General features: G+C 41.6%; 1 protein-coding gene across 1 annotated transcript in view; it reads left to right on the top strand.

The window, feature by feature from the left end:
• The window catches only part of LOC124788868 (membrane-bound alkaline phosphatase-like), a 186,041-nt gene extending 162,387 nt beyond the window's left edge, over positions 1 to 23,654 (top strand). The window contains exons 6-8 of the mRNA XM_047256151.1: positions 3,393 to 3,584; positions 13,438 to 13,548; positions 23,461 to 23,654. Of these exons, the coding sequence (XP_047112107.1) occupies positions 3,393 to 3,584; positions 13,438 to 13,548; positions 23,461 to 23,654 (497 nt within the window). The remainder of the gene's footprint in view (positions 1 to 3,392; positions 3,585 to 13,437; positions 13,549 to 23,460) is intronic.
• Positions 23,655 to 26,678: the final 3,024 nt, after the last annotated feature.

Here is a 26,678-nt window from a genome sequence, read left to right as displayed (position 1 = left end):
GACGAACGGCTTCCTGACTCACATCATCCCGGTAGAGGTACGAGCACGTTATCCCCGCTTAACAAAAAAGAGACTTAGTTTTCCGTATTTAACTGAGTAACTCTTTACCAGTAGCGTAAATGGAACGAATAATGAAACTAATGTAATATCTGTTTATACATGTAATTTATTATGAATATTCCCCACCTAAGATATGTGGTAAAATAAAACGTATTTTTAACTATTCAGGGGGTTCACTGTAATTAGGGACGCAGCTGAAAGTACGCGATACTGAAATCAGTAGCGTTTCAACGACCAGGGTCCGCAGATGAATTGTTTGTTAGATAAATGCGGTTTTGTTGTACCAGTCCCCGGTGATTACTTGCTATTAATGGTGTCCCATTTAGTGAGACGGTAATGTTCTATATATAATTTTACATTGCTACTTTAGCATGTGACACATACGTGTAACAGTTATTTTACGCTTGCCCATCTTAAAAGCGTTGCAAAAGCAGTTCGATGCAGTGCTGGTCTAGTCTTCACACTGTGTCTGGAATTATTTCGAACTCTTCTGAATCACTTCCAAATCGAATGATGTATGAAACACTGTCCGTTGTGAGAAGTCAGCCAACATTCAGTAGGTGTTGGATATGTCTCCGACTCAAATATAACTTGTTTTGGTTATTAATCAGTGTTAAGAGAAAAGTATGAAATATTGTTATTTCCACAGTATCACATGAAAGGTAACGTTATGACACATATGCAGTCAACCACAGCTGATCATTAAAAACTTTTGTATGAATATTATGCACTTATGCATAGAACATTTACATGACAGAAACTATTGCCTTATCGTAAAAATAGAATACGAATATTATTGAATTCGTAGCATATCTATATATACGAACACTAACTTCTTAAAATTTTATAATCAGCTATTCTACACATACTGTGAAATAAAACTTTCCGATTTTTCCGTAGATTGTGGTTTCATCCCATGTTAAAGTGAATCATAACCTCATTCGTTTGATATATCTTGGAGTCCTGCGGAAACCTTAAGAACGTGTTTTTTGACCTTGAGAAGGCCTATGACACTACTTGGAGGCATAATTTCCTCAGACAGATCGAAGCATAGGTCGTCCTTGGATTCGGGTTTTCAAGATCCATTCTCTATTTACCTCATTTTAAATATGGCGTTGATGATATGTTGTACATGATAACCAGAACTGTAACCACGAAGGTACTAATGTGACCATTTTTTGGATAGCGATATCGCATTACTTCATAAGTAAGAGGTTCCGTTAAGTGCACTTTATTTATGGATGACTTTCAAATGTTTTTGGTATTTTAGTTTTTATAAGGAAAAATTGTATTTGCTGATGACAGCAACATTACAGTCAGTGGAAAAGAGAACTCCAGAGAACATGATTGAAACTGTCAAGGATATTTAAAATAGTTGAAATATATAAAGTTACATTGAACTGAAATAAAAACCACGAATTTCAGTTTTAAAATGGAAAAATGATACGTGAAATTAAATGTAGACATACTAAGTGGCAAACAATTTCCAGTTGAAGTTACGCAAATCCAGCGGTATAGTAGCAAACAAGAAGTTATCAGCATGTTATGGCCTTAGAGACCTGTCATCAGTTCATAAGAACCATGATGTTTTTGTTATACAGTATACCCTTCGGCCATACACTCAGCGACAGATTTCACAAAATGCACAGTTTTCATACTACAGAAAACGGTCGTAAGAATTATCTGAAAAAGTATCAATCAGGCTCACTGTAAAGTTCTGTTCAAAATTTTGGGAATTACAACTACACCACGTGAATATATAGACCATTTAGTTATGCACACAAAGAAATCGCTAACTGCACAAACAGATGTACCCATCACCAAGGAACAAAATTCAGGCTGAACTTTCATTTACCAAGAAGAAAGAAACAACAAAAAACTGTACAATAAATTGCTAACGCTAACTTCTTACTAAACCAAATATAAAATCAAATAGTAAACAGTAACCAGGATGACCTATATAGTGAAATATTACTTCAGTAACACAGATTAAGGGTTTCACTCAGAGCGTCACACAAGTAAAAGACAGTAAAACCCTTCTTTAATTTGACGTTTTCACGCTACATATTTTATCTGGAAATCCTACACCAAAGCTTTGATACGGATAATACTAACATTTTAGCCCGTTCTGAGGTCAACATCTGACTCATTTCGACAGGATGCTGATTAAGTTTTTCTAGCAAGCAAACGGGGAATTGTGGCACACCGAATTCAAGCCACGTGTCATTGTCACAATTCTGTTAACATTTGATAGTGTGTGTAGAGTTTGTGTAGTATGTGCTGTGACTGGTAATGAGAAGTTACTGAAAATGCACAACCAACTTATTACATTATGAAATAACTTACTTACAAAAATATCTAGACAAACCACTTTTATACACAAGGGATAAAAAGAACTTGGTAGGGCAGTTGTTAACAGACTGATAAAACTGTACCTCTTCCGTAGAAAAATTTCTGTTACTGTATTGGGTAAAAGGAGGTGGGTAGGAATTTTTAAGTCACGTCTGTATATTCTTAAAAAAAATTCAGCACGTATCTAATTTTACAAATTACTTATTTGAATATAAATGATTAGTTCCACATCATTACGATTTATTGTGCAAATGATCTATGAAGCATAACACTTACCAACTAAATAAAATTCCTTTAAATTCAGATAATATTACACAAATTGGTAGCAAAACCGGACATGATGAGGCTCTTCAGAGGGTCTGCAAGCTTAAGTAGGTAGTAAAATTTCATGATAAAACTGCCCCTGAAACGAATGAACAAAAAAATTAACCAGCAATTCATAGAGCGATGGTTTACAGCTGTTTGCATGGTTAATTGATTTAACATATTGTTGTTGAGCAAAAATATCTTTAATGTGTAATGTACAGTGGTAAAACTTAATGACAAGATTGAAAGATGAAATCGATCGATAAGAAAAATTAACAGGTATGTCATTGATCACCTGATTGCTACAATTTAAAGCCAGATTTAACATGCTGCCACAGTGTTAAAATTATGTACAATGTATAAACTTAATTCAGAGGGTATTAGTAAGGTGGTGCTTAATATCTTGGTTTATTTATTGCTTATTTGTAAATTGGTGCTTACTATCTTGATTGATTTATTTGTGTTTGCTAGACTTTGTGCAATAAAATACGATTACTTTAACTAAAATAGTGGAATTATTTCTATTATCTAAAAAATAAACTATATTGCAGAAAAATTCTAATTTTTCATATAAAATGTTTGTAAATTAACATACGTGAAGATTCATTCAATCACGTTGCAGGAAATCATTTCCACTACGTTACATGCGCCTTCTTTGCTTATTTCTAACGCAGCTGCCCTAATGGACAAGGCTCATGGGCTAAATCTAGCACAAAAGGCTCTGGACGAGACGCTGGAACTGGAAGCAGCGCTACAAGTCGTACTGGAGCTGACAAACGAAAGTGACACCTTGGTTGTTGTCATGGCCGACCATGCACACAGCCTGAGTTTTAGCGGCTCTCCTCCCAGGGGTAACGACATTTTTGGTAAGCAAATGTAGAGAACCTAAGGATATTTCATCTGATTTTATAAGTGAACTTATTGTCAATCGTATACGCACTCTACGAAAAACGCAACGGCTAGGAGAGCGGTTTCCAGAATACTCGTCCCTCCATACAGCATCCAGCATTGATGGAGGATGACACGGCGGTCGGTCAGTACTGGGGGGCAGGTCAGGCCTGTAGAAAAAAAATGGTTCAAATGGCTCTGAGCACTATGGGACTTAACTTTTCAGGCCATCAGTCCCCTAGAACTTAGAACTACTTAAATCTAACTAACCTAAGGACATCACACACATCCATGCCCGAGGCAGGATTCGAACCTGCGACCGTAGCGGTCGCGCAGTTCCAAACTGTAGCACCTAGAACCGCTCGGCCACTGCGGCCGGCTAGGCCTGTAGACGGAGGATACCTTTTACGAATCCTTTCGCAGTTCGCGCTTGCGTTAGATTTCAAAATTTTGTACGGTTCCTGTATTACTGCTCTATATGACCACAACAGAGCCATTTTGGCGCAAATTTTTAGCATAAAAGTGTCCCCTGTTCTGAAGCCAGTATTGGTAGGTGAAGTGTTTTTCTCACGCCCTCTTTCCTTCATCTAGTCACTGGTGTCCTCAGTACCTCTTAATCACATAGCAAATACCTATCATCATTCCATAATTTTAATGCCATAAAGGATAAGTCCGGCATTTAGGCTTACCTCTACATAACACTCCACTCTCCATCTCCTCGTATTTCCGCCTCACCACACTGGAAATAGCTGCTCTGTAACCTGCGTCTTGTGCAAAACCACTTCCTCCTCAGCATATCCCAGTCGTTTTCTTTATGTCCAACACTGAACCAGCACCTGTCAATGCCATTCACGTTTTTATCAGAGCTGTCTGTTCCTATATTTTAGATTTGTTTTTATTTCCTAATCTAACATGTGGTGTCTCACTCTTCCTCTGACCAATCAACTTCCACCGCTGCATTTCATCCCTTCTGTACTGCTGCCACACATTTCTGTTAGATGTCAGTATTTACCTTTGGCAGTAAAGTAATGACTAAAGTAATGATCAAATTGCTTAACACTATTTCAGTAACGCTGATATCTCTGAAATTTCATACAATCATTACTACATTTCAACATCATCATCATGCACTGGTCATGGCCCTCCGTTATGGCCGAGCGGTTCTAGGCGCTACGGTCTGGAACCGCGCGACCGCTACGGTCGCAGGTTCGATTCCTGCCTCGGCCATGGATGTGTGTGATGTCCTTAGGTTAGTTAGGTTTAAGTAGTTCTAAGTTCTAGGGGACCGATGACCTCAGCAGTTAAGTCCCATAGTGCTCAGATCCATTTTTTTGCACTGGTCATGTACTATGGCTATCTTAATGTCGCCTCACCACCGACATCTGCGTGGATGGAAGACAGGCCCTGAAAAGCCGTCATCTTGTAAGCAGCAGTAAGAGCAGAAGTAAATGAATTTTGTTTCAATAGGTATCTCGTTACATGTTTTGGACATACAATATCCTCTGCAAGTTTGGAAACGCCACATGATTACGGACAATGGAAAGTAAACACATTGCATTTTATTGCTTTCTAAGTGAATATGAAACTCAAACAATACATAGGTAAACAAAACCACTAAAGTTTGGATTCCTCAGAATAGCCACCCTTTGCTTTAATCACTGCCTTGCATACTCTCGGCATGTGATGGGTGAATTTTACAATTGATTTCAGTTGGAATTAGTCTCCATTCTTGCTGCAGGATCTCCCACAACTTTGTCCCACTCGTGATGCCCCGTTCTCGGATCCACCTGTCAAATTCATCAAAAGGTAATTCACTTAAAACTTCCGGTCTGACAGGCCGTGGTCGATGCTTAAACCTTTCCCCTAACGTTTACTCTCCCACTGCGAGAGACATCTTTTGATGGTTTCCTCTCTGCTATGTGGCCATGGAGGTTGCTTTATGGCATGCACCGTCTCACTGTTGATTCACTCACTGCTGTATCCCTAGTTATGTTTAGTTCATCAGTCAATTTACGGAAAAGTTTGAGTCTATTATGTTTAATGGTCACTACCACGTACTTTTCATGTTATTCTGATGTTATCCTGGATGCTCCTGAGCGAGGACGATCGTCATAGGAGTCTCTTTCTCGATGCTGGTGTATGGTCTTGACAACTCTTCTGAAGGAAACCTGCAATTTATTTGATATTTGTTGAATACTGTAGACTTCTATGTGCAAAGTTATTATCTTCACCCTCGAATCAGAAGGAATTTCAATTACTTTCGCTGCGTCTACTATCTTCTTTCACAACATGTCCTACCATTATACAAGCGGAACTATAAATGTAGCGCCATGCCACTCAAACATGTTTGATATTTATTGAGTTTCTTTCACCATTACACGTGAGTATGGCTCTACAGCCGAGAACGTAGTAGTGACATAAATAAAAAATTAAAAATTACAGTGAACAAGTGGAAACGATCTTAATCAAAGAGTGTATTATAATCTGTGGTCCCTAACCGAGTAAGAACGATGATGATTTACATTGTTCTGGAACTCCTTTGACATCTCTTGTTTGTACTTATTGTTTGGAGAATAGTGGAGTCTTCTTTGTTATAATGCATTCTTTATTTCCGTTTTTTTTATACACGTCATGTAACTAGTAACTCGTTTTTTCACTTACTTGGGTATTTGAATGCTTGGTGGATCTTTGCCCGTAAAGAATGTGCAGCATTTTCGAATTTATAAGCGGACCATCTTGTAATAAATCCGGTTTATCGTTTGTCTTTTACCTCCAATCCAATCTGAATCATAAGAAATTTAACTACCTAACGAGTTGCTTCCTAATTGTCGTTATATGTTACTTGTCAGTTCTTTTCCGTTTCAGATACCCATATCTTTTCAATAGGATTTTGTTACCAGCTATTCTGTATTTATCTTTCTTCCTATACAAGTCTATACGTCTCGTAAATGTTTATACGCTTTAATTCGGTTATGCTTCGCACCGGGGCTTTTCTGTATTCGTTATGTAATTAGTTATCTCGGTAAGATGTTAACATTTATATTTTTCCACACATGAGTAACGTAGAAGTAAATATCCCGGGAGTAGTGAAGCAACTTAAATCACTTAATAAAAGCAAGTCTTCTAGTCCAGACTGTATACCAATCAGGTTCCTCTCTCAGTATGCTGACGCATTGGCTCCATACTTAACAACCATATACAACCGTTCGCTCGACGACAGATCCGTACCCAAAGACTGGAAAGTTGCACAGGTGACACCAATATTGAAGAATGGTAGTAGGAGTAATCCACTAAATTACAGGCCCATATCGTTAACGTCGATATGCAGTAGCGTTTTAGAACATATATTGTGCTCGAACATTATCAGTTACCTCGAAGAAAACGCTCTATTGACACACAGTCAACATGGGTTTAGAAAACATCGTTCCTGTGAAACATAACTAGCTCTTTATTCACATGAAGTGGTGAGCACTGTTGACAAGGGATTTCAGATCGATTCCGTATTTCTGGATTTCCGAAAGGCTTTTGACACTGTACCACACAAGCGGCTCGTAGTGAAATTGCGTGCTTATGGAATATCGTCTGAGTTACGTGACTGGATTTGTGATTTCCTGTCAGAGAGGTCACAGTTCGTAGTAACTGACGGAAAGTCATCGAATAAAACATAAGTGATGTCTGGATTTCTCCAAGGTAGTGCTATAGGACCTTTGCTGTTCCTTATCTACATAAAAGATTTTGGAGACGATCTGAGCAGCCGCCTTCGGTTGTTTGCAGATGACGCTGTCGTTTATCGACTAATAAAGTCATCAGAAGCTCAAAACAAACTGCAAAACGATTTAGAAAAGATATCTGAATCGTGCGAAAAGTGGCAGTTGACCCTAAACGACGAAAAGTGTGAGGTCATCCACATGAGTGCTAAAAGGAACTCGATAACTTCGGTTACACGATAAATGAGTCTAATCTAAAAACCGTAATTCAACTAAATACCTAGGTATTACAATTACGAACAACTTAAATTGGAAGGAACACATAGAAAATGTTGTGGGGAATGCTAACTAAAGACTGCGTTTTTTTGACAGGACACTTAGAGGACACTTAGAAAATGTAACAGGTCTACTAAGGAGGGTGCCTATACTACACTTGTCCGTCCTCTTTTAGAATACTGCTGCCCGGTGTGGGATCCTTTCCGGACAGGACTGATGGAGTACATCGAAAAAGTCCAAAGAAAGGCAGTACGTTTTGTATTATCGCGAAATATGGGAGAGAGTGTCACAGAAGTGATACAGGATTTGGGCTGGACATCATTAAAAGAAAGGCGTTTTTCGTTGCGACGAAATCTTCTCACCAAATTCCAATCACCAACTTTCTCCTCCGAATGTGAAAATATTCTTTTACACCGACCTACATAGGGAGGAACGATCACCACTATAAAATAAGGGAAATCAGAGCTCGTACGGAAAGATATAGGTGTTCAGTCTTTCCGCGCGCTGTACAAGATTGGAATAATAGAGAATTGTAAAGGTGGTTCGATGAATCCTCTGCGAGGCCCTTAAATGTGATTTGCAGAGTATCCATGTAGATGTAGATGTAGATGTATATGTATAATATGGAACTACTATATGTAGATGCTTTCTATTTAATATGTTATTCGCGGCTGTAGATGTAGATGTAGATGTAGATGTATAATATGGAACTACTATATGTAGATGCTTTCTATTTAATATGTTATTCGCGGCTGTAATTTCAGCAGCTGTAATATATAATTTCAGAATGAAATTCAGTCGTCGGTTGAAAATAACATTTTAATTCACTTTACTGGTTTTCATAAACTAATTTATCATCTTCAATAGTCTACAAATTAAGAGGTATAAAAAATTTTAGGCGTTGTCTATAAATTTGCGTAAATAATAACAAGTGTGTTACAAAAAATTACTTATCATTGGTTCATAGAAGCATAATGTATCTGGTAAAGCAATATCATGTTAGTTTCTGTAGTATACTTCTCATACTTTACATACATTTTATAAAATAAATAAAATAAATAAAAAATGTTGTTATTTTAAATATGTTAATTATTCTATCTGTATGATGGTGATTGTGATTGCAATTGTATTTGCTTATCTGGAACGTGGACGTTTAATTATTCGGTATCAGACGCTTGACAATGGCTTTTTCGTAAAGGCGATGTTACTCATAGTTGACCGTGAAATAAAACTGAATAATCGGACTTCGTAATTAAATCGTTTCCAAAGACTGCTGCGGTAGGTGCGGACTCATAATCTAAATCTCAATATTACAATAATTTGCCAGCCATGCCAATACGTCGTACAGAGGTGATTGTCTACTAAACATAAAAAAGTTACACAGTTAGTTAAATCAGATATATTCAATGAATAAGCCTACAGTTCATAATCCTACTTACTTTTATAAATATAAATTCTTTACAGAATCGAGTGCCTAGTGTGGTTGCAACTCGCAGTATTCTTCTGTAACATGAAATATGGCGGTGTGCCAGACAATAAAATAAAATACGTGCCTCTCGCACCACTTCAACCAGAGCTCTCTTTTTTAATCAAACATAAGAGTAACGTAATTGTGCTTTTGTTTTATCAGCGACACAGCGCTGCAGTTGTGTGCCATAGGCTTTATTTATTTGTCACTGATCATTTATTTAATTAGTATTTCGCGTTTCCGCGGAAACTCACGCTCGGCATGCAAATGTGCCTTTATAATTTGTAGCCAAGGACTAAAGATTTATAATACCTCTAATTCTGTACACTTCTGAAGATGAAAAATTAATTTATCGAAACCGATAAGCGAAATAAAATTATATATCCACTTGGCGACTGAATTTTATTCTTAACTATTTATTTTTCTTTGAATTCCAATTTCAGTCTGTTAGAGGCTGAATTTTCCGATCTACTATCAAAATGGTTCAAATGGCTCTGAGCACTATAGGACTTAACATCTGAGGTCATCAGTCCCCTAGAACTTAGAACTACTTAAACCTAACTAACCTAAGGACATCACACACATCCATGCCGGAGGCAGGAATCGAACCTGCGCCCAATCTACTATCCTAGGAACAATTATGCTACGTAATGGATGAACACTGATAAGCCAGAACATTATCATCACCGACCTACTATCGATATAAACCCATCCAGGTCACCTGGCGAGGAATGATTGCTTGTCAAACGCGTGAACTATCAATGAGCGTACTGTCCATGTGTAGAATTGCGAAGGCGCGCAAGCTATCTGAGTCTGATCGGGGGCAGACTGAGATGGCCCGGAGGCTAGCCACGAGCACTTCTGAAACTGCACGACTTGGTGGGTGTTCGAGGAGTGCTTTGGTGAGTGTCCTCAACACGCGACGAAACCAAGGTGAAATCAAATGGAGACGTCGTGGGGTTGGGCGGCCACCCGTCATTACAGATATCGGACGTCTTAGGCTGGGCAGGTTGGTAAAACGGTACAGGTGGCGGCGAACAGTGGAGAAACTAACATCAGACTTTAATGCTGGGAAGAGAACAAGTGTGTCTCAGGACACAGCGTACGAAACAGTGCTAACGATAGGCCTCCTCAGTCAACGACCCATGCATGTGCCAGTCAGTATTAACACAACAACGGCACCTACGACTGATATGTGCACGACACCATCGGCAATTAACATTGGCGCAGTGGCAGAGTGTAGCAAGGTCTGATGAATCCCGATATCTTCTTCATCGTGCGGATGAGAGGGCGAGAATCCGTCGTCTTCCAGGGGAACAGCTCCATGACACCTGTCCGGCGGGTCAGGGACAAGATGGCGGCTGCCCCATTATGCACTGGACAACATTCGAGTGGTCATTCATAGGTCCAGTGGTTGTGGACCACATAAATCCCTTAATGACGATCATGTTTCCCGTCGGCAGTGGCATTTTCGGCAAGAGGATGCGCCATGTCACAAGGCCAACAGTGTGATGGAGTGGTTCGAGGAACATAGTGGTGAGTTCCAACTGACGTTCTGACCTCCCAACTTGCCTGATCTGAACCCGATCGATCACATATGTGATGTGATTGAATGTGGCGTCAGAGCTCATAGCCCTCCTTCTCCGACATACAGGAATTATGTGACTTGAGTGTGCAGATGTGTTGCCAACTCCCTCCAGCGACCTACCAAGGTCTCATTGCCTCTATGCCACGACGTGTCGCCGCTGTTATCCGAGACAAAGATGGACTTAGTGGCTATTAGGTGGGTGGTCATAATGTTCTGGCTGATCAGTGTTTTTTCAGTGTTTCCAATGCCAATACTTTTGACTTCCCATCGATATGCCAACTAATGTCTAAACCCCCATTTAATCTACTTTAGATTTCAATTTTGGGAAGCAGTTTCTTGGAGGGCGTCTAATTCACATAAATTCTTTCTTCCAAATTTCATTTCTATAGGACCCTTCGGTTAGACTACCCCCCCCCCCCCCCCATAACTCAGTAGTACGAGTTTCATGAACTTGGTGAGGAGAATGTTAGAAAATTTTTACGCAACGAAGTAGATGTTTGTAGAGTTTTAGGTTAAGGTTCGATTCGTCAAATAGCTTTGAAAACATTTCACTCTCTTAAGGACAGAACTGTGAAAAACTCTTGTAAAAGGGCGCCTAAATTACGCAAAGAATGTCTCCGCAATGTACTGGCGATTTATGTGTGTATAATATTGATAATCCGCTTTTTTAACTTTGATACTGTTCATTTTCTGTACCATTAACTAGTTTTCAAGGCTCACAAGCAGATGAAGGTGTTACAAGAACGTCATTTAGCCAACATCCAGCTAGGCATATTGGTCGTGGTGCTGTCGGAAATAATGTAAATTCAGTTAGCGACAACGAAAAGCTTATGAAACGCAAAGATTGTTCTATTCTGTATACGTTTATTGCACTAGTTCGCAGTATCCATGAAATGTTCATTCTGTTAATGTACATTTTGCAGGTTGTGCACACAAATACGCAGTCTTTAGATACGTTTCGTTTCACACTCATTCAAAGTAAACACTGTTCGCAAACATAAAGACTATGAATATGTTAGAAATGACACATTGCCATATCGCAATATTTGGTTCAAGACTGCGTAACAATAGCTTGATAGGTTGCTGCGGGGAAGGCTGTGTTGAGAAATAGCTGTTAAGAGAAAAACTCGACACGTTGGACCGTTTCAGAGTTATTTATCATCGAAGTTCGCCAGTCAGGTCGTCGCGAGCGCAAATTAAGCAGTCTGCCAGAGGTGCCGTCGCCAGACCTATTCTTCGTTTGGTTTCCTCAAACCGAACAAAAACAGCTTTTGCTAATCTAGCTTAAATTTATCACTTCAGAGAAAGGTACATTTTAACTGGTAATGAGCATTTCAACAAGTAGTAGCTCATAGAGCCACCGATATCTGTGGCTTACCGCTTTTTAGCTTGTTCAAGTGCTTGAATTTGGGCGCACAGCGATCTGATTGCCTAACATCACTGCTAAATAATGCGAAAACGGCGCAACGTAACGAATTGTTTCCTTAGTAATTATTACTCACCATAACCTACCCTGCAATTTTCTGACTGTTGCTGAGCACTCGTATAATTAAAGATTGAATGAGTTACAACTTTGTCATAGAGCTTTCCTTCTTAGAGCTACGGCACTAAAGATAATAGACCGAGCGAGGTGGCGCAGTGGTTAGCACACTGGACTCGCATTCGGGAGGACGACGGTTCAATCCCGTCTCCGGACATCTTGATTTAGGTTTTCCGTGATTTCCCTAAATCGTTTCAGGCAAATGCCGGGATGGTTCCTCTGAAAGGGCACGGCCGATTTCCTTCCCAATCCTTCCCTAACCCGAGCTTGCGCTCCGTCTCTAATAACCTCGTTGTCGACAGGACGTTAAACACTAACCACCACCACCACTAAAGATAATAAAGATTTACACAGTTACCAGTACACAAACACAGTGACATAGGAATAACGTGAATAACGGAATAATAAGTTATGTGGAAACATGAAAAGATCTTATGGTTGCCTTTTTTTTACGGTATCCAGAAAATCTTGTGAAGTATGGAAGTAAAAGTTCTGTGTTGCTTCAGTTCATTTGTTATGGACATTTTTGAGGTGATATTAGCTTGTGAGTGTAAATCACTAACCGCTAAATGTGATTTAAAAAAATGGTTCAAATGGCTCTGAGCACTATGGGACTTAACATCTTAGGTCATCAGTCCCCTAGAACTTAGAACTACTTAAACCTAACTAACCTAAGGACATCACACACATCCATGCCCGAGGCAGGATTCGAACCTGCGACCGGAGCAGTCCCGCGGTTCCGGACTGCAGCGCCTAGAACCGCACGGCCACCGCGGCTGGCAAATGAGATTCATCTACACCTCTTCGTCAGCAATGTGTAACACAGAACAGTTGTCACCGATAACACCAACAGAATGTTCATGATGACGTTTGCGTCATGCAAGCCTGGACTTATTCAAGTTTTTGCGTCGGAGGACGTCCATATGATGTTTGCTCATACAGAAGCAAGAACAAGAACGATGGAGCTTGTATATATAGGACCTTTAACGTCGCTCTCCAGTGGGTTTATTATCGTTAGTAATTTTCTCTTTTAGTTTATGTTTCTATATTATGTTATTGAATCAGTGGTTTAGGCTTCGTGTTGTTATTTGATTCAGAGCTAGGAGAAGTACGTATCTGTATACATCACACCTTTCTCGTCCAGTCTACTTCTTTTGATTATCTGTGACGTTGATGGAATTGAGACTCGGAGAGATCATTGACTGTGCCCATAGAGTTAATCTGGACCAAAATCTCTTATTTTGTTGCGCAGGTGTGTCTGGCGTGGATGGTGAAGGCGTTCCGTATACATCCATCACATACGTCTCTGGTCCAGGATACCGACCTGTGTCTCCGAGCTACGACGTCTGTGAGGATAACACACGTAAGTAGTCAGATAGAAACAACTGGTCACATGTCACAAGTATTAGTACTGACTAAAGGGGTTGTGTCTCTTCTGCTACTTTGTAATTCGATGTAGAGTTCCTGACATATAAAGACCAGTAGTAAGTACGGTTACGAGAAGACTGAAACAATATATATGCAAACGTGAACAAGTGTAAACATCCCAGACGTTTTAAGCCATCCGTAACGAAGCAAATGAACAGGAAAGGAAATGGAATCAGATCTAAACATTTGTCTTTTACCAAATGGGTGGCCTCGCAATTCTGAATTTGGTATTATTCTGTACGGGCGGAAACTGACATCGACGTATGGGGCGTTAGAGGAGAGACGATAGCTGTTGGTCTCACACTTCGTTTACAATGTTAAGAAGCATTTGTCTTTAGCATTTCAAATAAGATACAATTTGAGCTGTTATAACATTTACTAAAATAAGCTAGTCGTGTGCAGCAGTTACTGACACAGTCACTAATAGCACAGACATCGACTCGAGGTTAATCCTAATATAATGGTATTAGTATGTACTTATCTTGGCAATCTGGGACACTGAGGTAGTCAAATCTGAAATAGATTTCGTTGACTGTCTTCGAAAGAAAACATGTATTCATCGACCTTTTGTAGCCTGCCCTGATTGTATCAAAACCAACAGTGAAGAGCCAAAGAAACGCGTACACCTGCCTAATATCGTGTAGGGCCCCCGCGCGCACACAGAAGTGCCGCAACATGACAAGGCATAGACGCGACTAATGTCTAAAGTAGTGCTAGAGGGTGTTGACACCAAGAATCCTACAGGGCTGTCCATAGATCTTTTAGACCGTCAGTGAGACAGCACCTCCTGCTGCTAATAAGGCGAATACCCCGTTCGTTTGCTATATACTTTTAAGAGCTTCCAACAGAAGCGACTTATTTACATATACCTGTATAGTTACCAGATTATTTTTGTAAATTATTGCGTGTTTGAGTGTTTACTAGGCACATGCTTTTATTTCATTTTAATAACAATGTAGCATACAGTACCGCCGTTGATATCGACCCTTATATCGACCCTCGTATCGTACATGCTTTTGTTTGTTTTGGTTAGTATAGCTCAGTGTCTGTTAGACCATCAGTGAGAGAGCACCTCCCGCTGTTAATAAGACGAATACACCTTTCGTTTGTTACATAAAAATTTTGCGACCTTCGAACGGGAGCAAGTAGAATGGAAATGGAAATGAGCGTTTGTCGTCATTGGCCGGGAGGTCCCTTGTGGGGCAGGTCCGGCCGCCTTGATGCAGCTATTATTATATTAGACGCCACATTGGGCAACCTGCGCGTCGGATGGGGATGAAATGATGCTGAAGACAACACAACAACCAGTCCCTGACCGGAGAAAATCTCTGACTCAGCCGAGGATCGAACTCGGACCCATAGGATGACAATCCATCAAACTGACCACTCAGCCATTGCGGCGAACAGCGACTACAGTAATGGATAGGAACTGTGGTTGCTGTATACAGTTGAGAGCTGAGTTGGAGACCCTTCACTCACAGCTCCAGGCTGCGTTGCCTTCCGTCACACAGCTTGAGGCTGCTGCCTAGGGCATCACTGTGGGAAGTTGGATGTGGGGATGTGAGGAACATCGAGCACGTCCCACGTGTCCCCCGATTAGTCCACTGCTTTGGCCACCCCGGGTACTGCCTGCACTGAGGTTGACCCCTCACCTGTGGTCGAATGAGAGATCATTCCAAAGTCTGGCAGGGAGCGAAAAACTTTCTGAGGCCCCGATCGTAGGGCCTCCCCGGTTCGTTTGATGAACATGTTTTGGGCGTTATCAGTGGCTGAAGATGTCTCTGAGCTGGATGCAGTCGTCTACCCTGTTCCAAAGGAAGCTTCTCTGCCTGCAAGGTCTGGCCATTCACAGAGTGTGTGTTTTCTGGTAGTGGGGAGCTCCAAAGTTAGTCATGTAATGGGGCCCCTTACGAACATGGCTGCTAAGGTGGGGAAGGAAGCCAGTGTACACTCCGTGTGCATACCGGGAGGAGTAATTCCGGACGTGGAAAGGCTGCTCCTGGGTGATATAAAGTGTACAGGGTGCAGCCAACAGCAGGTGGTGGCTCACGTCGGTACCAATGACGTATGTCGCTTTGGATCTGAGGAGATTCTCCCTTGTTTCGGGTGGCTAGCGGAAATGGTAAAGACTGCCATTCTTGCTTGCGAGATTAAGGCGGAGCTCACCATCTGCAGCATCGTCGATAGAACCGATTGTGGTCCTTTGGTGCAGAGGGTCTGAATCAATGACTCAGGCGGCTATGTGACCGTGTAGGCCGCAGATTCCTTGACTTGGGCCATCGGGTGGTGGGTTTCCGGGTTATGCTTAGTAGGTCAGGAGTCCACTACACACAGGAAGCGGCTACACGGGTAGTGGGGGCTGTGTGGAAGGGACTGCGCGGTTTTTTAGCTTAGAGGGCCTCAGGGAACTGCAGAAAGGGCGTCCATCTAAAAGGGGGAGGGTAAAACACAGTAAGTTAGTTGTAGACACTAACGGTATTGTAGTTGTGAACTGTCGCGGCTGTGTAGGCAAAGAATCAGAGCTCCAAGCCCTAATATAAAGCACTGAAGCTCCAGTAGTTATAGGTACAGAAAGCTGGCTAAAGCCGGAAATAAGTTCAGCAAAGCGTTTTCAAACGATCTAACAGTGTTCAGAAAGGACAGATTAAATACAGTTTTTGGTGGACTATTTATTGCAGTCAGAAGTAGTTTACCTTGTAGTGAAATTGAAGTAGATAGTTCCTGCGAAATAGTGTGGGTAGAGGTTATAATTGACAATCGGACTAAACTATTAACTGGATCATTTTACCGACCCCCTGACTCAGAAGATATACTTGCCGAACAGTTCGAAGAAAACTTGAGTCTCACTTCAAATAGGTCGGTGGTGACTTTAATCTAGCCTCGATATCTTGGAAAAATTATACGTATAAAGCCAGCGGCAGGCATAAAATGTCATCCGAAATTGCACTGAAAGCTTTCTCAGAAAATTATTTTGATGAATTAGTTCATGATCCCACTCGAAGCATAAATGGTGGCGAAAACATACTTGACCTCTTAGCAACAAATAATCCTGGAAAAATAGTGAGTATCGTGACGAATACAGGGATTAGGGACCACAAGGCAGTAGCTGCTAGGCTGAATACGGTAACACCTACAACCGTAAAAAAGAAACGCAAAGTATTTTTTTCTTTTTTTGTCATCAGTCTACTGACTGGTTTGATGCGGCCCGCCACGAATTCCTTTCCTGTGCCAACCTCTTCATCTCAGAGTAGCACTTGCAACCTACGTCCTCAATTATTTGTTTGACGTATTCCAATCTCTGTCTTCCTCTACAGTTTATGCCCTCTACCGCTACCTCTAGTACCATGGAAGTCATTCCCTCATGCCTTAGCAGATGTCCTATCATCCTGTCCCTTCTCCTTATCAGTGTTTTCCACATATTCCTTTCCTCTCCGATTCTGCGTAGAACCTCCTCATTCCTTACCTTATCAGTCCACCTAATTTTCAACATTCGTCTATAGCACCACATCTCAAATGCTTCGATTCTCTTCTGTTCCGGTTTTCCCACAGTCCATGTTTCACTACCATACAATGCTGTACTCCAGACGTACATCCTCAGAAATTTCTTCCTCAAATTAAGGCCGGTATTTGATATTAGTAGACTTCTCTTGGCCAGAAATGCCTTTTTTGCCATAGCGAGTCTGCTTTTGATGTCCTCCTTCCTCCGTCCGTCATTGGTTATTTTACTGCCTAGGTAGTAGAATTCCTTATCTTCATTGACTTCGTGACCATCAATCCTGATGTTAAGTTTCTCGCTGTTCTCATTTCTACTACTTCTCATTACCTCCGTCTTTCTCCGATTTACTCTCAAACCATACTGTGTACTTATTAGACTGTTCATTCCGTTCAGCAGATCATTTACTTCTTCTTCACTTTCGCTCAGGATAGCAATGTCATCAGCGAATCGTATCATTCATATCCTTTCACCTTGTATTTTAATTCCACTCCTGAACCTTTCTTTTATTTCCATCATTGCTTCCTCGATGTACAGATTGAAGAGTAGGGGCGAAAGGCTACAGCCTTGTCTTACACCCTTCTTAATACGAGCACTTCGTTCTTGATCGTCCACTCTTATTATTCCCTCTTGGTTGTTGTACATGCTGTATATGACCCGTCTCTCGCCAGACTCATATATTCTACACACCAACGTGAATAGTCGTTTTGTTGCCACTTTCCCCAATGATTTTAGAAATTCTGAGGGAATGTTATCTATCCCTTCTGCCTTATTTGACCGTAATCTCGAACGGCTTGCACCATTTTATATTGTCGAACGCTTTTTCCAGGTCGACAAATCCTATGAAAGTGTCTTGATTTTTCTTTAGCCTTGCTTCCATTATTAGCCGTAACGTCAGAATTGCCTCTCTCGTCCCTTTACTTTTCCTAAAGCCAAACTGATCGTCACCTAGCACGTTCTCAATTTTCTTTTCCATTCTTCTGTATATTATTCTTGTAAGCAGCTTCGATGCATGAGCTGTTAAGCTGATTGTGCGATAATTCTCGCACATTTCAGCTCTTGCCGTCTTCGGAATTGTGTGGATGATGCCTTTCCGAAAGTCAGATGGTATGTCGCCAGACTCATATATTCTACACACAAACGTGAATAGTCGTTTTGTTGCCACTTTCCCCAATGATTTTAGAAATTCTGATGGAATGTTATCTATCCCTTCTGCCTTATTTGACCGTAAGTCCTCCAAAGCTCTTTTAAATTCCGATTCTAATATTGGATCCCCTATCTCTTCTAAATCGACTCCTGTTTCTTCTTCTATCACATCAGACAAATCTTCACCCTCATAGAGGCTTTCAATGTATTCTTTCCAACTATCTGCTCTCTCCTCTGCATTTAACAGTGGAAATCCCGTTGCACTCTTAATGTTACCACCGTTGCTTTTAATGTCACCAAAGGTTGTTTTGACTTTCCTGTATGCTGAGTCTGTCCTTCCGACTATCGTATCTTTTTCCATGTCTTCACATTTTTCCAGCAGCCATTTCGTCTTAGCTTCCCTGCACTTCCTATTTATTTCATTCCTCAGCGACTTGTATTTCTGTATTCCTGATTTTCTCGGAACATGTTTGTACTTCCTCCTTTCGTCAATCAACTGAAGTATTTCTTCTGTTACCCATGGTTTCGTCGCAGCTACCTTCTTTGTACCTATGTTTTCCTTCCCAACTTCTGTGATGGCCCTTTTTAGAGAAGTCCATTCCTCTTCAACTGTACTGCCTACTGCGCTATTCCTTATTGCTGTATCTATAGCGTTAGAGAACTTCAAACGTATCTCGTCATTCCTTAGTACTTCCGCATCCCACTTCTTTGCGTATTGATTCTTTCTGACTAATGTCTTGCACTTCAGCCTACTCTTCATCACTACTATATTGTGATCTGAGTCTATATCTGCTCCTGGGTACACTTTACAATCCAGTATCTGATTTCGGAATCTCTGTATGACCATGATGTAATCTAATTCAAATCTTCCCGTATCTCCCGGCCTTTTCCAAGTATACCTCCTCCTCTTGTGATTCTTGAACAGGGTATTCGCTATTACTAGCTGAAACTTGGTACAGAACTCAATTAGTCTTTCTCCTCTTTCATTCCTCGTCCCAAGCCCATATTCTCCTGTAACCTTTTCTTCTACTCCTTCCCCTACAACTGCATTCCAGTCGCCCATGACTATTAGATTTTCGTCCCCCTTTACTTACTGCATTACCCTTTCAATATCCTCATACACTTTCTCTATCTGTTCATCTTCAGCTTGCGACGTCGACATGTATACTTGAACTATCGTTGTCGGTGTTTGTCTGCTGTCGATTCTGATTAGAACAACCCGGACACTGACTGTTCACAGAAACACACCCTCTGCCCTACCTTCCTATTCATAACGAATCCTACACCTGTTATACCATTTTCTGCTGCTGTTGATATTACCCGATACTCATCTGACCAGAAATCTTTGTATTCCTTCCACTTCACTTCACTGACTCCTACTATATCTGGATTGAGCCTTTGCATTTCCCTTTTCAGATTTTCTAGTTTCCCTACCACGTTCAAGCTTCTGACATTCCACGCCCCGTCTCGTAGAACGTTATCCTTTCGTAGATTATTCAATCTTTTTCTCATGGTATCCTCCCCCTTGGTAGTCCCCTCCCGGAGTTCCGAATGGGGGACTATTCCGGAAACGTTTGCAAATTGAGAGATCATCATGACACTTCTTCAATTACAGGCCACATGTCCTGTGGATACACGTTACGTGTCTTTAATGCAGTGGTTTCCATTGCCTTCTGCATCCTCATGTCGTTGATCATTGAGAGATATATACCACATAAATTAATAAGTGATGGTACTGATGCCACATTGTACACAAAACGGATCAGATCGCTGTTGATCAAGTAACGAAAATAGCAAGCCAAATTTAAAAGAATGAAAAATCCCCAAAACTGTCAAGTTCTGAGGAAGTTCGAAATATAGCGCGTACTTCAATGCGTAAAAACCTCATCCAGGCTGGCCGGCAGACCGGCCCCCGTCGTTAATCCGCTGGGCGGATTCGATCCGGCGCCAGCGCACCTACCCGAGTCCAGGAAGCACCGCATTAGCGCTATCGACTGCCCTGGCAGGTCCACTGAATCCGTTATATTGCTTATGAATTTGTGTTGCAACAGATATTTTTCAATAGACGGACGTGGCGTTTCCTCATATGACTTAGCAAACCGATCATGAGACATTAGCGTCTAAGATCTCGCCAACACCTTCTATTATGTTTCTTGTAGTTGCAAAGATTCAAAGATTTTATGATGAGTGGGACGGTTGTGTCTCGCCAATATACCTGCTTTCCAGTGCGCACACAGGCACGACTGTTCCGCATCTGCGATATGCCACTAGATTTACGAAGTATTTGAAGCCAACACGTCCACTATACAAAACCTAAACAGCCGAATTTAGTACTGAAGACGTTAACGGATAGTTCTTGTCGCCCGCAACACGCGAGGCAAACCCAGTTTACGGTGAGACTTAGAGCGTAACATAGTACTCTGTCCAAAGACACAACCTCAACAGTATTATAAATACAAGAAAGTAGGTTGATAGACTGTTAAAAAATGATATCTAATACTTTTGAACCGTTTGGTTGTCAACGTGGTGAACTGATTGATGTTACTTTAAACTACTTTCATGTGTGGAGAGGGGAATAAACTATTCGCATATATTTATAACCAAAGGTACGCAATAAGTGACAATTTTCAGATCCTCACAGGAAACCTGAAACGAGAAAACGTACAGTCCTCACACAAGCAGATCAGGTCTTACCTCCTTGGTTCTGCATTCTGCTTAATTGTTCACCTTAGCACACTCGATGATCGAAGCTTGTATTCTGAAACAAGTAGTATGTTGAATAAATGGAGTAAGTGTTAATTCTTAGACTATTACGGTGGTCACCGTGCCCCCCTATCCAAACCCATCGGGTTTGAAGTTAATTTGCTTGTATGCTACTACTGCACTTGGGAAACACTGCTACTCTTGTGTCTCATAGCCTCCTAATGGCAGTAGTATACAGCAAGACGTAAAATGATCTATACACCTTTGATCACGTGTCACATCAGATTGGAGATGCTGTTTGAAGCATAATTTGTAACCACCACTGAAGACTTTTTTTGTTTCTTCTTCTTGCACCTCAGTTATTGACGAAAATGTCCACCCACCCTTGCCGCCACAACCCTGTCCCACCCTAACCATCCGCCTCCGCCTCTCCCCCCCCCCCTCCCCCCCACAGCAGATATCACAGTGTGTGGAATGGTTGATGTGACACCCAGGTCAACGCAGTTTTGGGGCACGTTACGAAAGCACATGCGTCAGTCGGACCATCAGACCATGCTGCATAAGGTTCGAGAAATGGGGAAGTGTCATGATGAGGACGAGTTTTGGGCGTCCGCACTCAAGTGATGGAGGTGTGGAACAGGTGGAACAGGCATCTATCGGGAACACAATTAAATCTATCCATCAAGCTTCTCGACAGTTGCAGTTACCATCAACCGCAGTGGACAGGCTGCTTCACAAGAAACTGAAGCTTCAGCCAACAAGCTGCAACTGATGATGGGCCAAAGGGAAAGCATTTGCAGTTGATATTCTGAGTCGCGTCATCGCTGTCCCAGACTATCTGAAAAAGGTTTGCGGACGAAGCTTGCTTTCATGTGTTCGGTAAGGTGAATCGACACAATGTGAGGATCTGCGGCTCTGAGAAACGCCACTTCAGTACGGAAACTGTAAGCGGAAAAGGCCCAAAGGTAAACCGTGTTGTGCAGTCTGCATCATTACCATGTGGTAGAACCTCTTTCTTTTTGCAGACGCGTCAATAACCTCGACAGCTTATCTGGACATGTGGGAACAGGCCACAGGCTGAAGAACTGCAACCTGCCATCATGCAATAGCTCAAGGCCCTCCATCGCTAGTGTAATGGTACTTGAATTACGTAACCATTACGGCACCTCAACTCAGCCTCTCGATACCAGTAATATTCTACTATGTTTCTGATAACTACTTAACATATTTCTGAGACAACATTCAGATTTCATTTCATTTTTGATACATCGATATTTTTATATTGCAATGATATTATTCTTATGTGTATTCTTTCTTTTGTCACTATGATCTTTGTCGTACTTGTAACTCTTGATTTTTGGGTGCGTAAGCGGTTATTGGTTAGAGAGTCGGATCTTGAGAAAGTCAAGTCTTGGACGTTATGTTAGAAAGACGCATAACGTAGTCAGCTGATAAAATGTGAACTTTAACAGTGAGGAAGATGTTTTCAAGTATGTTTTGTATTGTGAACTGATGTTTTGTGTGTTACGCGATATTGCGATAAAAGCAATAAAAAGGAGGTGTAACGTAAATTCGGAGTGCTGATTACTTTTTTTTACATCACCATTGTCCTGCAAAAGTGTAATCTTCAAGAATGGTTTGTGAAATACATCTATAAAACTTTTGAATATCGCAGAATAAAAACCTTGGCCTCTTTGCATCCGAGCTTGGAATCATCACCATCTAGATTTTCAACAATTGACCCATGATTTTACAACGAGACCAGCGTCGGAAACACGAAAGGATGAGTGCCTAGTTTATTCATTATTACATGAAATGACTTTATTAACTGTCCTCTAATGACACCTGCCACATAATAAGTTTGCTGTTGCCCGAAAATGCAGTATTTAGCAGCGTGAGCAACACCACAATCATTATTAAATTTCGATGTTTGCTGTGGTAGGGTTGTTAGACTAGGAAACATTGGTTGATACATTTTCATGTCACTGGTTTGTAAAGGAGGACTCATTTCCTGGACCCTGAGGTCCCCAGACATAACTCCATTAGGTATTTTGTTTGGGGCTTGTGAATGATGCTGTCTACCAAGTGGAGTGCGGGACCTACAAGACAGGCGAGCTCTCATCAGAGCAGCTGTTGCACACGTTAATGAGGACATGAAAGGCGGACATGGGAAGAGCTGCAATATCGCTTACGTGTCCTGCGTGCTACAGGTGGCACACACACTAAACTAAGTTAAACGGCTGATAAAAGCGTAGGTGCCGCAAACCGCACCTTTTACCTATCCCCGTCTCTGGAACAAATGTGAGCAAAAGTGTAAAAAAACGTTATGGAGCACCCTGTAGTTAATTATACTTTCAGAACATACTCTTTACCGGAACATCGCTCGTTCTATCGTGATGCATGTTACTTGAGTGCAAAGTTAATGTTAAAAGGTAGACTGTTCCCTCCTGGAAAAGAATAAAAAGACACGGAATTTCTTTGTTACATCTTTTGTGACAACAACAGACGGGAAGGACTACGCGTTCCCGGCAATGAGGCCAGAAGCAACAGCGTCGCACAGCGGGGAGGACGCGCTGGTGCTGAGCCGCGGGCCCTTCTCGCACCTGCTCTCTGGCGTCTTCGAGCAGAACTACGTCCCGCACGCCGTCGCGTACGCCACCTGCGTCGGTGATGGCGCCACCGCATGCAACGACGCATGAGGTGAGTTTATTGAGTACCACTCTTTTAAGGTATGCGAGAGATAGTAAATTCGAAAGCAGATATACATCTCTAGCTCTGAAACACTTTGAAAAATCTATGCCACTATACCCTAGCATTCCACTAGAAGAGCAAAAACAAAATGGCACAACTTATTGATAAAGTGGCGTATCGAATAGCAATGCGTTTTGTGCATTTATAGGGGAACAATGATGCAACAATCCACGTTGAGTTGGTGGGAGGGTGCGACAAGTACGTACCACCATATGACACGTGGTTGGGCGCAGTCGCTTCAAGTGTGACGTAAAATATCTGAATAGGGAAAAACTAAGTGGCTGACCATCTGACTGTGAGTAATCGAGAATGACAAGGAAAACAGAGGCACTGGTCCTCGACGCCGGCGTATCACAGACGAGCTAAAAGTGAAAATCGGTCATGGATACGTTTTCAACATTTTGCACGAGATTTTTCAGCATGACAAAGGGCCACAACTCGCTGGATTCTGTGATTGTTCACACACACTGAGAACGCTCACCACACCGAGGCCACAGCAAAATAGATCAGCCGTGTCAGGCCAAAGCCGATGACTGATCTAGCGCCCTTATGGTCACTAACGAGTGGTGAGTATATCACTACGACTCACAGACTGAGGGGCTGAGGAGTGGAAGACTCGCGAATCCATCACTTCCGAAAAAGACAAAGGCTGTACCATCATCGGTCAAGGTGACGCTGAGTGATTGCTGGGGCTGCAATGGCGTCGTCCTAACACATTGTACTCATAAGGGGTGAACTGCCGAAATCTCCACTCCATGGCGTGGTGAAACAGCAACTAGTATGTAGAATGAGGAGAAGAAAACAGTCTTTGTGGTGATGTTGAAGTTACTGCTTGTTTATTCATCACTGACGCGCGTTTCGCCTAATTCAAAGCAACTTCAAATTGTCCTACACTAAAATAGAATCGAATAAGAAGGGCTTGACCCTACCTAAGGATTGGACGAAATTAGGAAAATTAAAAACTGAACTTACCAATTAATGTTGATGAGCAAGCTTTAGATATCTATGATAAAATATCGACAAAAATAATTTGCACCCGTAATGTACAAGAAAAATGGACGCGTCCCCTCTCGTATTAAAAGCATAACATCCGATAACTTTGAAATAAACAGAGTGCATTAAAAAGAAAAAGCCGTGACCGATCATTTTCAAAAAAGTTGTAATTCACAAAGTGAAGGACGAGAAAATGGAAAAGATGGGAAGTAAATACTTTGTCGGGATGAGTAATGTGGTCTTGACGACCAAGAATAAAGTAGGTGTTACTGTTTTGAACAGCAAGTACCGTGAGTGAAGGAACAAGTTAGTCTGCAAACAAGACACATAGTCCACGTCTTTGACATCGGTACTGTTCTGTAGATATTTTCAGTGTAATATCAGTACAGGGGGTAAGAAATGTCACTGAAGTTTTGGTTCAACCTTTATACATGTAAAATAGCCTTTTCGTTAGAATGACATTGGGTCTATGCATGTTACATGTACCACTAGATGATTCACGGGTGTAGATCATAATTAATTTTAAGGTCTGGATTGTCAAGTATAAGAGATACAATTTTTAAAATCCGCGTTTATAATTAGATTTTAACCTTTTTTAATAGCTTTGTCTGAAGATCTAGTTGTAAGTAAAGAGAAATGCTATTGGATCCAACAGAAAATAAAAAAATAATCACTTACGATTATAAAAGTTAGAGCATTACAATTATTGTTCGAGCATATCCAGTCTTCTTCATTAGCTCTCCGAGCAATGGCACAGCGGTTTGGGCCCTCGGTCCGTCTACCCGCCTGGAAAGTCGCGGAGTCCAGTTGGGCTTATAAGTGGACCCTTCCTCGACTCTTCCTGGGTGCAAATTTCACCGGGTGCAAATTTCACGGGTTGAAATTTTCAGGGCACCCTAAATAACATGTAATAACAGAAATTATAGCTAATGTTAGCTGTAAGTGCCTTGAACAATGCTTTAATAAAGTACCAAACATTTTAAAGAAAACTGGCAAGCATGATTTCAAAGGAACAGGGCAGGTAATACATAAAATGACACAAAAAAGCACTTCTTCTGGACGCTGCAAGCTAGCCGCGCTCCTCATTAATATAGCGAGCAGACAAGAAAAGAGGAAATTTGATGCATGTTCACTACAATTCGCGAATAGGTGCATACCATCAAAACACAAACGAGCGTCTTTATCTCCGAACACCACAGTCATGATACAAGTATCAAGAAGGCGCTGAAGAAACTAGAATGCAGCTGTGTACAAAATTAATGCCTGTTATAAAAAGGTCTCACCATGGTCCGCAATCTGGGCAGGCAACGTTTACCCAAGCACGCTCGCATCCTTCAGCGGCCGAATAGCTGACAGCTTTAGCTGTGACCACGTTTCAGTTTTAGTTTCCCGACTTCATAAACGCAACTGGAGTGCTGGCGTCCGTACATTCCGCATGCCAGGCCCCTGCTTGCAGTTGTGTTGGACCAAACAGAGCGCTCACTCACCCTCGCGAAATGAGGACCTCCAACTGCCCACTGCTGGCAGCAAGTCACCATCCCACAGCTAGCCGCGCGCTGTCCTATGTCCATGTCTGCCAACAATACGCGCGCCCTGTTCGGCCAAGAGTGCTCTGGTCTCCCAGCAGTCGGCTAGAAGAAAATATAGGGCAGATACAATCGGCACTACAATCCAAAAGACATCGCGAGCGCATGGCACAATACTATGGTGTGGCAGGGATATCCAAAATGATGACAGGGATATCCAAAATAACGAAGAGGTGATTTTTGAGTGGAACGTTTTCGAAACTCCCAATGAGCCGACTTCTTCAAACAACATTGCTGTCAAGTCACCTATCGCTTGGAAAGTACGTGTTTCAAAGGATGAATATGCAGAGGTCGAACACCAACATCATGTTTCAGCTTTAATTTTTGGAGTTGATAATTTAAACGACTATCCCTTGTGCACAGGTGCCAAAGGTATTGGCGCAGTGGTAACAC

This window comes from Schistocerca piceifrons, chromosome 3 (assembly GCF_021461385.2).
Source record: "Schistocerca piceifrons isolate TAMUIC-IGC-003096 chromosome 3, iqSchPice1.1, whole genome shotgun sequence".
Classification (NCBI taxonomy): Eukaryota; Metazoa; Arthropoda; class Insecta; order Orthoptera; family Acrididae; genus Schistocerca; species Schistocerca piceifrons.
The sequence above is the reverse complement of the archived record's forward strand: the minus strand, read 5'-3'. Positions and strand labels throughout refer to the sequence as shown.